Consider the following 12,475-nt stretch of genomic DNA (forward strand, 5'->3'; position numbering starts at 1 on the left):
TAATTAAGAGCAAGAGATTAGCACTAACCTAAATAACAATATAGAGAGCTTTTGTAAGAGAGAAGCTTTTTTTTGTTAGGTTTGTTTTTGCTTTGAAGTACTTTTCCACTATAACTTGTTTGGCATTATTGAAGCTTGCTTTTAATACACTCTTACTTCGGTTTGGGTGTCAAAAATGAGTGCAGACTATGAATAATTTTGACCAATAATAATGTGAAACTCTTTCCCATTTTTTCCTTCTTCCTTGGAATTAAAAATGGAAATAATAAAAAAAAAACTAAACTAACAATGTATTAAATACTACATGTTATTATCACTTGTAAAGTTAAGACATAAATAACATTGATGATGCTGTAATGTTTTTGGTTTAGTAGAAGAAGACTCAACGAAGTGACAATAATGTTGGAACAATTATTACCTTTTAATATAAGTAAGTCCATACTACACTCTTTCAAAAAAAATGTTTCATTAGATTTTTTTATCTGTTTCAGCATTTAGAAGAGTTTAATTATTTTTCATGATCATATATTTATAATAATATAAGATCACTTGTAAATTTTCAAATTTATTTAAATAATTTACAATTACAAAAATAAAATATAAATATTTTGTTACACTCACGATTGTTTTTTCTTATTCGTATGGTAAATAACAGTTAAAATCTTATTTCAGCATTGTAAATTATTCAAAGTTTTTTAAAAATTTACAGGTAACATATAGTTACAACATAGCGATCATAAAAAAAATTAAATTAATTTTTTTTAAATATCAAAATAAATAAAAAGGTCGACTAAAATACCGCTTTAGAGAGTAAACTACCGAATTTTCACATAATATATATTTTGTTACCAATTGTACTTGCAAGTTGAAACCATAAACTGTCATGATAATAAAATAGTAACATTCAATCAAAAAGCTTGTCTAATGGCATCTCATCTCAACCAAAAAACAAAAAATAAACAACCCAAAATGGCATCATTACTCTATAATTGCTTGAACAAGAAGGAGAAGAGTACAAATGAGCTAGTTAATTTAGTCAAAATTGTGTTATGACAAGTCAAAAGTAACATTCACAATCACAACAAGCTTTATCTTTAAATATCCAACAAGGGCTCAGTTGTATTGTACGGCTTCCCTCTCCAACTTAGTTTCTTTCTTTTATACCACATTTAATTGTAAATTAATACAACATTAAATAAAATTGGTTGTGTAAATTTATATTAGTGTACGGCTTAATACCCAACAACCACTGTTGAGCCATGCTAGACCATTTAACTTTTACGACATTTCTCCAATTTAAAAGCAAAATTGTTAAGTTAATTAAAAGCACAAAATTTATGGGCAAATAATTTGCCCTGTTTTCTGTAATCTATTACAAAAAAAGGTGGGATTTAATGTAGACATGTAACAGTATGTGACTAAGACTGGAACCATTTTCTAAGTTTCCCTGAATTAGGCCTCTCACCGTCAGTTTTGTTGGAGCTCGGTTTTGAGTATTTGGATCGATATTGTTCGATAAGCATGTCAAGCTTATCTCCCATGTCTCTCCCTTGTGGATCTTTGTTCTTCTTTGGCCTTTTTCTTCTCTCCATTTCTGTAGGAATTTGCTGCTTCCTCTTTTTAGGCTGCATATTAGTCTCCTCGGAGGATTTAGATCTTCGAGCATCATTGGGTTTTCTCCCTCCTCCTTCCGAGACTTCTGCTTTTGGTTTTTCGCCTCCTGGAATTTCTTTCAATGAAGGCTTTCTCACATTTCCAACTGCTGGATTATTTTTCTGCCTCTTCCACGCTCCCCGTTCTTTGCCAGCAGTAGCTCCATTGGAAGCTACATTTTCAATCTCGTCTTTTTTGTTTACTGCATTATCGTTAGGTTTTTGATACTCACCTCTGGGTTTTCTTTTTCTGGACTTGTTATCATTTGGATGTGAATCTGGTTCGTTCAAATCATTACTTATTTGCTTTACATTTTGTGAATCATCACGGGGCCTGAACTGAGTTCGTTGTTGCTGACTTTTTCTAAGCTTCAATGTTTGAACATTATCAACAGCAAACTCTACGATTGGGCGGTGATCAGGACCAAAAGTTGCTGCAATTCATAAAATACTAAATGAGAAAAGAAAACAGCCACCACTTGTTATAAAGATAAAAATTGTAATCATTCAACTATTTAAGTATTGCAAGAGGGTTGCATCACCCTCAATTCGAATTGACCGGTGACCAAGATTAGATAAGAAAATAGACTCCACTTAGAACCATGTAACAGAAAACTAATTTTACACTAAAAAGTTACCAGGGTTATTATTGAGAACTCTTAGGGCAACTAGTGCATGTTGATGCTCTGAAAACTCGACAAAAGCAACTCCACGAGAGTGATGCTTTGCGACCTCCTTTCCTTTCTTCATATCCTTCATTATCTTTACCTACATGAGCAACAAAGATTAGTGAATATTCAACTAATTGGTAATAAAAATGTGAGAAATTGGGCAAGGGTATTCTTCTCTGCATCTGAATGTATATCAAATGAAACAAGAGAAAGTTGCATAGCCTCGATTTAGAAAGAAAAACTAACCTGTTTAATTACAGGGTTTTGCTTTGTAGCTCGTGATATTACAGCATCTATGCAAAGCTTCTTAAGCTCTTTTTCATTCATTGTCTTAGGCAAATTGTAAATAACAAGTCTAGTCCTCGATACATGGAAATTTGGGGATTGAAGCTTTGTTGTCTTCTTTTTTTCCAACCTACATTGTGTAGAAAACAGCATCAAAACTGTGCCAGTATCAAATATAATGGTAGCACATTATTCAGCATCTGGATTTTTTTTTTTTTTTTTGCATTATTTTTATAAGATACATTTATGGGGGCATGAAACCCGCACCACTCATGTACACACCTGACAACTTGAGCTAGTCTCAATTGGTTTATTTAGCATGTGAATATTAAGATGCATAATCCTCATGTTAAGAAATAAGAAATGGCAAATACTGCAAGAGAAAGTAAATCAAAATAGTCCAACATTTCTCTTCAGAGGTCTCCAGAACCTCATGGTTCTCATTATCCTAACCCCATCATAAAATGGAGATATCTTCTTACGCCTAGACCAAAACAGAATTGCAAGCTCTATTTTAGGTCATTCATAAACAAAACGAATCAGGTTAGCATGAAATACTTGAAGGTTTAACCTGAAACTATGTCTTAACTGGAATTGAATTTTATTTGCAATGTTTGACTATGAAAACATGTCAAACATCATTCGCACTAGATAGAATTCAAGAAAAACGAAACTTGAAACCTACCCGACACAAATTAAGTTGTTTATTTTACCCCAAGAACTCGTACAATCATCCCCAAATTAGTCCTATCATTGTGAGGATCAGACAGAAATATTGCTATCTACAAAAACAACTAAAATACTATTTACAGCAACTTACATTTGGCGTTTTAACATATCACTAGCAGGAACGCCTACTGCAGCTGAAGTTCCCTCGAGAATAAGACCTTCCTAATAAATTGTGGAGGAAATGAAAAAGGTGAGATATTTAGAGGAAGGAAAAGATAGATGTGGTGTTAAAATAATAATAATAAACAATTAAATAAAAAAACACCTTTGCCAGGTAAAGATTGCGTTGATCAAGATCCTCATTCTTGGTCTTGTTTATTTCCTTTTCGTGAGCTGACTTTTTATCCAAAGCCTTCAAGACAGTCAATTGCCTACCTTTCAGGACGATCCCTAAGCCAGATGCAGCATTAGCTGCTGAAACAGCAGCAGTAGCAGCATCCTCTGTTTTGAACTTAAGGAAACCAGTTCCTCTTGGTCGCCTGGCACAAGCAAAAGATGTGTTAAATTAAAATAAATTCCAACAAACAAGTAAGAAATGTGGAATGTGAATAACACGTACTTGGTCACTTGATGAAGAACTGGGACAAAGGATTGCACTGCCCCAAAAGCAGAAAATCGTTCTTTCACTTCTTCTTTGTCAATATCAAATGGGAGGTTGCTTATGAAAAGTGTTTTGTGCAAATCCTCCTTTTCCTCTGTTTGTTTAACTGCTGATCCCTTGCTTTTATCAGAACTTTCAGGCTTAGAAACATCTGATGGTTTCACAGACTCCCGAGGCAACTCATTAAGCACCTCACCAGATGCATCGGATGCATCAGATGCTCCAACATTAACTTCAGCATTTTTCTCTTGAAGTTCAGGATCATCATCCCCAGAAGGAAGGGTTCCTTTAGAAGAGGATGCTATTAAGTTCTGTAAAACCTTTTTTGCTATGTCTGCTTCTTCATCAAAATCAATCTCCGGAGGGTTTTCTTCTTTCTCGATGTCATCAGAAGCCTTATCACCATCAAGGTGCTTTGATTTTCTACTGGACTCCTCAACATCATCATCAGAATCATCACTATCACTTTCTGTTTCCCCACCACTTTCATTTTCTTTTCCTAAGAAGAAATTTATTACAAGTACAAATTAGTGACCATTAACCTAATTATTAATAGACTATCAGGAAACAGAACCACTTGAAATGGAGAGAACATCTCATTCCATAGTGTCAAAAAGTAAGGTGACGTTTGGTTGGAGGTAATGAAATGGAATGGAATGGAAAGGAAATAATTTTCATTCCATTCCTTTGTTTGGTTGCATTTTAAAGTATTGGAATGACATTCCAATGGAATGCTCTTTCCACCATTTTGGTGGAATGGCTATTCCATTTTAAAAAGAAAGGAATGACCATTCCAATATAACAAGAAAAAAAATTTAATTATTTTTTTATCAATTTTTTTTTATGCATTTTAAATTTTATTCCATTCCATTCCTATTTCTATTCCCATTTCCATTCCTATTCCTATATTTTCATTCCTCCCAACCAAACGCCTCCTAATATCTTATATTTTTTTAAGGATTCTAAACATTTAATATAAGTGCCCCTAAAGTCGTAGACACATGAATATGGGCGCATATTCTAATCATGATTCAGCATGCCAACATACAACTAACTAAAATCCCCGACATTTCATTTAAATATACCATTGCACTGCATGTTTGAACTAGAAATAATATCTTCCAGCTATATTTGAAAACTTCTTCAAGATCTGATGTAATGAAAATGTAAAGTTCTGAAAAGTAACAACATTATGCAATTACCATTTTCGGAATCAAGATTCGCATTAGTGTCTTGGCTATACACTTTCTTGGAAACAGCCCAGTCAACTGCTATTGGTCTTTTTTGAAACGTCTGCCCATTGAACTTTTGAATTGCCTGCATAGAAAGAGAAAAACAAATGTTAACATATGTCCGTATTAGAACCTAATTATTCGGCTAAGAATTTGAAATTTAAGCTTAACTATTAGCTAAAAAGCCATACCTTTTCTGCCTCACTTTTAGATGTAAATTTGACAAATGCAAAACCCTTAGAAAGCCTGCAAAAGATAATGAAATCAAAAGGGAGAGAAAGTACTTATAAAAGAACTACCTATAGTTCTGAAGAAAAAAAATATGATAATTGATTATTGGAATATACCCAGTGTCAGAATTTTGTGGAATAAATACATCCCAGACAAACCCTGCTGGTGAAAACATATTCTTTAACTCTTCTGCTTTCACCTGCATAAGTGTTTAGTAAAACTAATTAAAAGTTCAAGTTTCACCCAACAACTAAGTAATTTGGGGTAGCAGTGGTCAGAGCAAACCTGGAAAGGAAGGTTCCTAACAATAAGTTTCCATTTCTGAGTCTTGGAACCCTGGCCAATAAACACAACAGTAAGCTATTAAGATCGATTTGCAGTGATGTAACAAAAAGGGAGACAGATAGAACAACAAAGTCAACGTAACCAACCAACTCCAAAGAAAAAAAAATAGAGTTGATTCTCCACAAGGCAGGGAAAAAATTTATGAAGGGAAAAATGGAGGAAAATGTTTTCCAACCAACTCGAAATACTACAAACAATTCAATATCCTTGACCTTGAACTCTATTTTTGTCTTGAAAAAAAAAACTTTTATTTTTGAGCCTCAAACAATTTCTGTGAAGCATAAAAGAGCTAAACAAAACTTGATATGACAGTTGGTCAGCGTGAAATGCACATAATACCATAGGAGACACAATAACAATAAAAGAAATAAATGGCATACCAACAAATAAATTTTTAAAAAACTTCAAATATGATGTAAATTCTATAACTCCTAATTAAAATTCACTTAAATTTTAATAAATATGAAACTTTACCTCCCCACCCAGCTGACGTGCCCAAAGAACACCCCCTCTAATCTCTTTTTGGTGCAACTTTGCAACAGCAGCACGAGCTGATTTGACACTTGTATAAAGAACTGCTGAAGCATTCACTTTGCATCCATCTTGCATAAGACCTGAAAATGTGTCACACTTTATGCTCTATAGTCCAAAAACAAAACAAATATACCCAACAATATGAGCAAGAGTTCAATTGGCATTTCATATTTCAAGCAAGATAGCATCAATAACGTTAAAGGTAGCCTATATTACAAATCAATATATCCAGATGCTGGTTTCAGTGAGTTTGGGCATCTTTAACCGCATGGTCAATCATACAATACGATCTAATCACATCACAAAATCACACCCACAATCCCTCAAATGTATCAGAAAAGAAATGAAAAAGAACTAAATTGACGTAAAAGAATTTATATTCCGGAAGTGCATGATTTCTGGTACAAGGATCTCAATTTGATGATTACAAGATTAAGCATTACTTGAATAATCGGTCCCAAATTAAAACAAATAAATAAAATTAAACAGCTGAAGAAAAACAGGCAAACATACATATAAAATAGAGTTGAAAAATCACTTACCATGCTTCTCAAGCTCTTCTTGTGGAAGCGGGAATGCTACAGAACATACCGTACCAAACTTTCTAGCTTTGCTGTGGACATTCGCTGCAATCTTGGCATTAGGAAGACCACCTAATATAACAGTCCTAGCAACCCTTCACATTGACAAAAATACGGTAAGTCAGAAATCCTTGTCACGATCAACTAAACTCAACAAATAAGAGCATGCAAACAAGAAGGCAAGAATAAAGAGGCAAAGACAATAGCTTAGTGAAATAAGAAACATAATAACCAAACTGGGAGCCAGAATGAAGTGCGAGAATCTCATATTGCAGGGACAGATGAAAGGAAAGTAAGCAGCAAATTAAAGTCTGTACTCAAACACCTAAAGCATGCTGCCCGCCAGAAAACAATTCAAACTTCAAAGCAGTAGGACCCAAGCATCATGCATGCCTCTTAATCTAGATAGATTTTAACATAATAACTGATGAACTACGATAAGCTACAATAAAAAATATACAAATATCTAATACAGATAGCCTAATTATGATCAAATTCATAATCTACTTGGCGTAGAATCTGTCTAGATTATTTTGTGTTATACTTCAGTTTTCCAATCCCATACCGATTTTCTCTCTATGATCAAATTCATACATGTCACATAATCTACTAGGCGTAGAATCTGTCTAGATTATTTTGTGTTACACTTCAGTTTTCCAATCCCATACCAATTTTCTTTCTATGGGTACGTCAAGAAAGGAAACAAGTTTGCGTAATTAAGAAAACACAATAGCACAAATAATCGAAATAGAATAATATTATGAGGCCCTAAATGCTAAGACTTTTTGTATCCCCAGCTTTCCTCCGCCATAAGTAAGGTTTTCAATATATATCGGGGGAGGCCAATCTAAGACACGTGGCCTCTTTCTCTTTTCAGAAAAATAGAAAAATAAAACCCTTTTATACTTTATATAAAAAGTGAGCCACCGGTAAACTCTATGCAGAGGCAAACATTATTTACTACCTTTGCTTCTCTGAACAGCCAGTTTTATCCTCCAGATCTTTATGAAGTGTTGTAGACTTTCCAACCACCAATTTTTTCACTGGAACTTTTTTAATAGCAACAACTGGAAATAACAAAAGAAAATGAGATCGCAAAAATATAACAGAACATTACAGGTGTAAAGCATAAATAAAGTCTAACAACCTCTCTCCTCCAAGTTCGAAGTAGCTGCTTCAGACTTTCCAACCACCAATTTTTTCTCTGGAACTGTTTTATCAGCAACAACTGGTAATAGCAAAATAAAATGAGATTGCAAAGATATAACAAAACATTACAAGTGTAAGGCATATATAAGGTCTAACAACCTTTCTCCTCCAATTTTGAAGTATCTTCTTCAGATTTGGAAGCAGTAACATCTTTGACATTTACTTCTTCTTTATCATCCGATTTTGGAGCTATAGAAGAGGGGAGGAACAGAATGTGAAAAAACTAAGAATGAAATGAGCCAACAGCAACAAACAAAGCGTATATATGACCTCTACGCAAAGTAGAAGAAAGAATAGTATCTCAAAGTTCAAACTCAAAAGAGGCATTTCAACCTTGACTTGTCTTTGATCGACGCTGCTCAAGGGAAGGTCGGTGCATAGCATGTTTAACGGCAATTTTCCGACTTCCAACAGAAGAGCCATTCTTCACCTCAATAGCACGGTTAGCATCTTCAGTAACAGCACTGCAAACAGAGGCAAAGTGCCCAGAAAATTAATACTATAACTATGACATGAAATGTAACTCTTTATATAATCATTATACACATGGTATATGACTAATGTCATGTTCGTAATGACTATAGTATTGGATTAGATAATTTTATCGTGGGTTTTGTTCATAAAATTAAAGAACATATTGAAATTAAAACTTAATACAACCACCTAATCGATAGCTCTTAAAAATTTGTAACTTTCAATCCATCTTCAATAATGAGTTTTCTCTTACTTTATTGTTTAGTAACTCTCCTTTTATGTTCTTTTCCCTAACATTTTTTGATCTTGTCCAATGCTCTATCACATCCTACCCACCAAACATGGTTGACCAGAATAATAATGTAAAGGTCTCCTCACAACTGAACCCAATCCACACAACAAGATTAAACTAGAAAACTCCTCTATCAAACCCTAGAATTTCTGTCCAGCATTGAACCTGTAGTGTTTGCAATGAAAGTGATTTAAATAATTGATACTTATAACAACTCGAAAGCTTGAACACACAACTAACTCTAATGGTTTTAAAAATATTTAAAAATCGGTCATCAATATAAACAATTATGGTTGGTAGTGTGGAAAATGCAGTATTTTTTTATTTTTTGACACTGGGGAGAAAGGATTCGAACTTAGGACCTACTCTTTGTGAGGAGAAGTGTAAAACTACTAGGCTATGTCAATGACCGTGGAAAGTGCAGTTTAATTACTACGTTACTATGTATGCATACTTCAAGTTCAATGTTGACTGAGCAGACAAAACTTGAAGCCAGACATTCAAGCATGTCTAATCACTGTCTTTTCTTGAAATAAATAATATTGGTCATGTATGAAATGTTCAATAAATAATATTTGACATACGACAAAACTATTTCAAGAAAAGACAGTAACGCATACACAACAGAAAAAAAAAAATCTCATCTCCACACAGCTATTATAACAAGATAAAGAGCTTCAAGAATCTAGAAAAAATAGAGTCATTACAACATGAGTGGAAATCTAGTTATACCAAATACCAATTTCTAGAAAAACATTTACTCTGCTCATTTTAGTTAAGTTAACAACACTATTAGTAGTGATCTAACATTCTACTCCCATGGAATCCCATTACCTTGCAAACTTCGATCCGAGAAAAGAAATCTAAATAAACTTTAACTTGATAGAGGAAAACTAATCACAATGAGTAAACTTACAAATGAACAAAACCAAAGCCCCGGTGCGCAGTTGATCCTATTAAAAAGAAAAAACAGAGAGAGAAGGATTAACAACATTGCTCATGATTGAGCACAAGTATCACAAACTCTTCTATACATAAACCAATAGAGGAAACACAACAAAGATATAGTACATTGGTTAACACCACATTTGTTAAGAATTTGGAATAAAAATATACAATGAAGATTCATTCACCATAAACACCACCATTAATTTTCAATTCAATTCAACTCAGAGCAGAGTTAAGCTTACCCTTTTGTGTAACCATGAAACACCGCCGAACCGGACCAACATCGCTGAAAGTTTCCTCCAACTGATTAACCAAGTCAAAAAATAATCCAAATTAGCCAAAATCTAGCTCCATTAAGCATTCAATACTGATTAAAGCCATAAAATACAGCTGTGAATCCCTAATTTCGTATATACATAAAAATTAGTTCAAGTTTTACGATGCTTTCTCGGGAAACAAACGGAAAAAAGAAAATAGTACCTGAGAGTTAGTGAAGGAATAAGGTAAGTTGGAAACGAAGACGGTAGATGGACTGTGGTCGGTCTTGGCTCTGTCATCGCCACCATCTCTGCTCTTCTTCTTCCCCATGGCGCTTAGAGAGAGAGAGAGAGAGAGAGAGAGAGAGAGAGAGAGAGAAAATAGCTAAAACCCCCGAAAGAGAGAGACGGAGGGTTTTCTTGTGTTTCAGAGAGGAGAAGGGAGCCTGCTATTTGGGCCCTTTCTCGGCCCAAACCCAAATGAGTGGTTGACTGGGCTCAAGCCCAGCCCATTATCTTACAACTCTTTTGGAGAATGAAATGTGTTTAATTTTGAGAAAGTTACAAGTTTTATTATTTATTTTTTTCAATAATGGTTTTTATTTCTGGCAGATTTTTTTTCATATTATGTATCTTTTTTATTAATTGAAAGGGAATTACTTGGTGCAAATGATTTTCCTACTCTTAATTTTTTTTTACAATCTCGGCGATCACGTGTCAGTTACAAGATCTTATACCTCAGTCAGTCTTAATTAGGTCATCCGTATTACTTTTACAAGTCTCTCAATAATTTTATCGGGTGACACATTGTCTCTTTTTTTAAAAAAAAAAATAATCAAATACTTTCTTCTTTTTTTTTTTTGAATATATTTTTTTCAATAAATAAAGACTCAAATATATACTTGACAATTGAAAAAGTAAAAAATCCTATAAATAGGCCAACATGACAAACTTTTGAATGCTTTTCTAACCTGTAAATCCTATTTTGATAAATAATTACATTAAAAACAATATAAATGTTAATATTTAATTGTATAAATTTTTAAATACTCCTAAAAGGTTTTTATGTAAATAAATTGGTTTTTCTTTTTAAATTCTTATATAAAATTTTATTTTTCCTAAATAAGTGTGATTAATTAAATATTTCAGTAACACCCATAAGTTTAATGGTAAGAAATAATTCAAAGCTCATGAGAGCCCTACATTTTTTTCCTATCAAATCAAAGGGCATCATATTGTCATTTATATAGGTGTTATACAATAACCTCTTTGTTAATATTGTTATATATTAACCAAAAAAAAAAAAATATAGGTGTTATACAATAACCTCTTTGTTTATTTATTTGTTTTCAAATGACATTAAAGCTTCATGGGGATCTTCAAAGGGGAAGTCTACAATCCATAAATAGAACAACTTCAATCAATTCAAAAATGGGCAATTCCTAATTTAAGCACCAAACTAGTGACCATAATGATTATGGTATGAGAATTATTGAGAGAGGAGAATTGTTGAGAGAGGCTTTAAAAGCCCCTCAATTTTCCCAACATACTCAAATGTGTGGATATAAAAGGTCTTGGAATGTACATGAAAAGTTTTAAGATGTTTATGCAGCATGGAGCTCCACATAATAATATATATATATGATATAAGAAATGTTAAAAGGCATTAGTAATGTCAAGTACTATCTCATATATTATATTATTATTGGTAGAATTAAGTATTAAGTCTCACATAATTTAATTTAATAATTATTATAAATTATCGTTAACTATGTTGCTAGACACCACCTTACAGCAATACTAGACATTATTGGTATTTAATAACAGTGTTCATATAATGTACATTAATATCTTAAAATTTAGTTTTCATTTTTTTTAGATATTGTGTTTAGCATAATTATTTATTAGGACCTTGTGTTATAAAATTTTTAACTTTTATATTGCTTGTTTTGTGAAAGAAAAAAAAGGGTTAAAAGTGGGCTTTTGGAGCCAATTTTAATTAAAAAAAAAATAAATAAATGGCTAAGAAGCCCACCAGCTCTATTTGAGTTACAAATATGATATTCATAAATATTTTTGTAAGAATTAGGTACAAAAATCTAATTATAATATTTTTACAAAATATATGGTTCCAAAATTATTTTTTTAAAAAAAGATGTCCAACTACATAATCAGAGACAAATTCAAAAAAGTATTGCTATTAGACACTAGTAATGTTTAGTACCTTTTCAACATGTCACTTTTCAATTAGTTGGTGATATTTTCTAAAAATTATTACAGCAATTTATATAAAACTCGATACATAAATACACCAACAATGATATAGTTGCTAGCACTCTGCCTTTTAGCATTTCTCAATCCAAAAATATATAAAGTTTAATATCTAATAACTAATGGGTACCATTCTAAGTTTCTAACTTACCTTCAAATATAC

The 12,475-nt window shown here is 32.7% G+C and overlaps 1 protein-coding gene across 1 annotated transcript; it reads right to left on the reverse strand.

Moving 5' to 3' along the window:
- Positions 1-1,191: 1,191 nt before the first annotated feature.
- LOC115724939 (uncharacterized) lies at positions 1,192-10,445 on the reverse strand. Its single transcript, XM_030654313.2, has 19 exons — positions 10,265-10,445; positions 10,027-10,087; positions 9,753-9,789; positions 8,404-8,534; positions 8,170-8,259; positions 8,009-8,089; positions 7,826-7,928; positions 6,823-6,956; positions 6,221-6,360; positions 5,687-5,737; positions 5,518-5,600; positions 5,362-5,416; positions 5,141-5,255; positions 3,897-4,437; positions 3,603-3,816; positions 3,429-3,499; positions 2,570-2,738; positions 2,291-2,420; positions 1,192-2,086 (listed from the first exon to the last, which is right to left on the reverse strand). The coding sequence occupies exons 1-19, from the start codon at positions 10,370-10,372 to the stop codon at positions 1,419-1,421; spliced, it is 2,982 nt and encodes a 993-aa protein (XP_030510173.2). The 5' UTR covers positions 10,373-10,445; the 3' UTR covers positions 1,192-1,418.
- Positions 10,446-12,475: the final 2,030 nt, after the last annotated feature.

The sequence above is a fragment of the Cannabis sativa genome, chromosome 6 (assembly GCF_029168945.1).
Source record: "Cannabis sativa cultivar Pink pepper isolate KNU-18-1 chromosome 6, ASM2916894v1, whole genome shotgun sequence".
NCBI lineage: Eukaryota > Viridiplantae > Streptophyta > Magnoliopsida > Rosales > Cannabaceae > Cannabis > Cannabis sativa.

What these genes read in the sequence shown, in the direction of transcription:
- LOC115724939 (XM_030654313.2), bottom strand. Translation starts at nt 10,372, where the DNA reads ATGGGGAAGAAGAAGAGCAGAGATGGTGGCGATGACAGAGCCAAGACC. An exon ending in ATTCCTTCACTAACTCTCAG is followed by an intron (nt 10,088 to 10,264) that starts GTACTATTTTCT and finishes TTGGTTAATCAG; the next exon opens with TTGGAGGAAACTTTCAGCGA. An exon ending in AAAACCCTGTAATTAAACAG is followed by an intron (nt 2,421 to 2,569) that starts GTTAGTTTTTCT and finishes TTGCTCATGTAG; the next exon opens with GTAAAGATAATGAAGGATAT.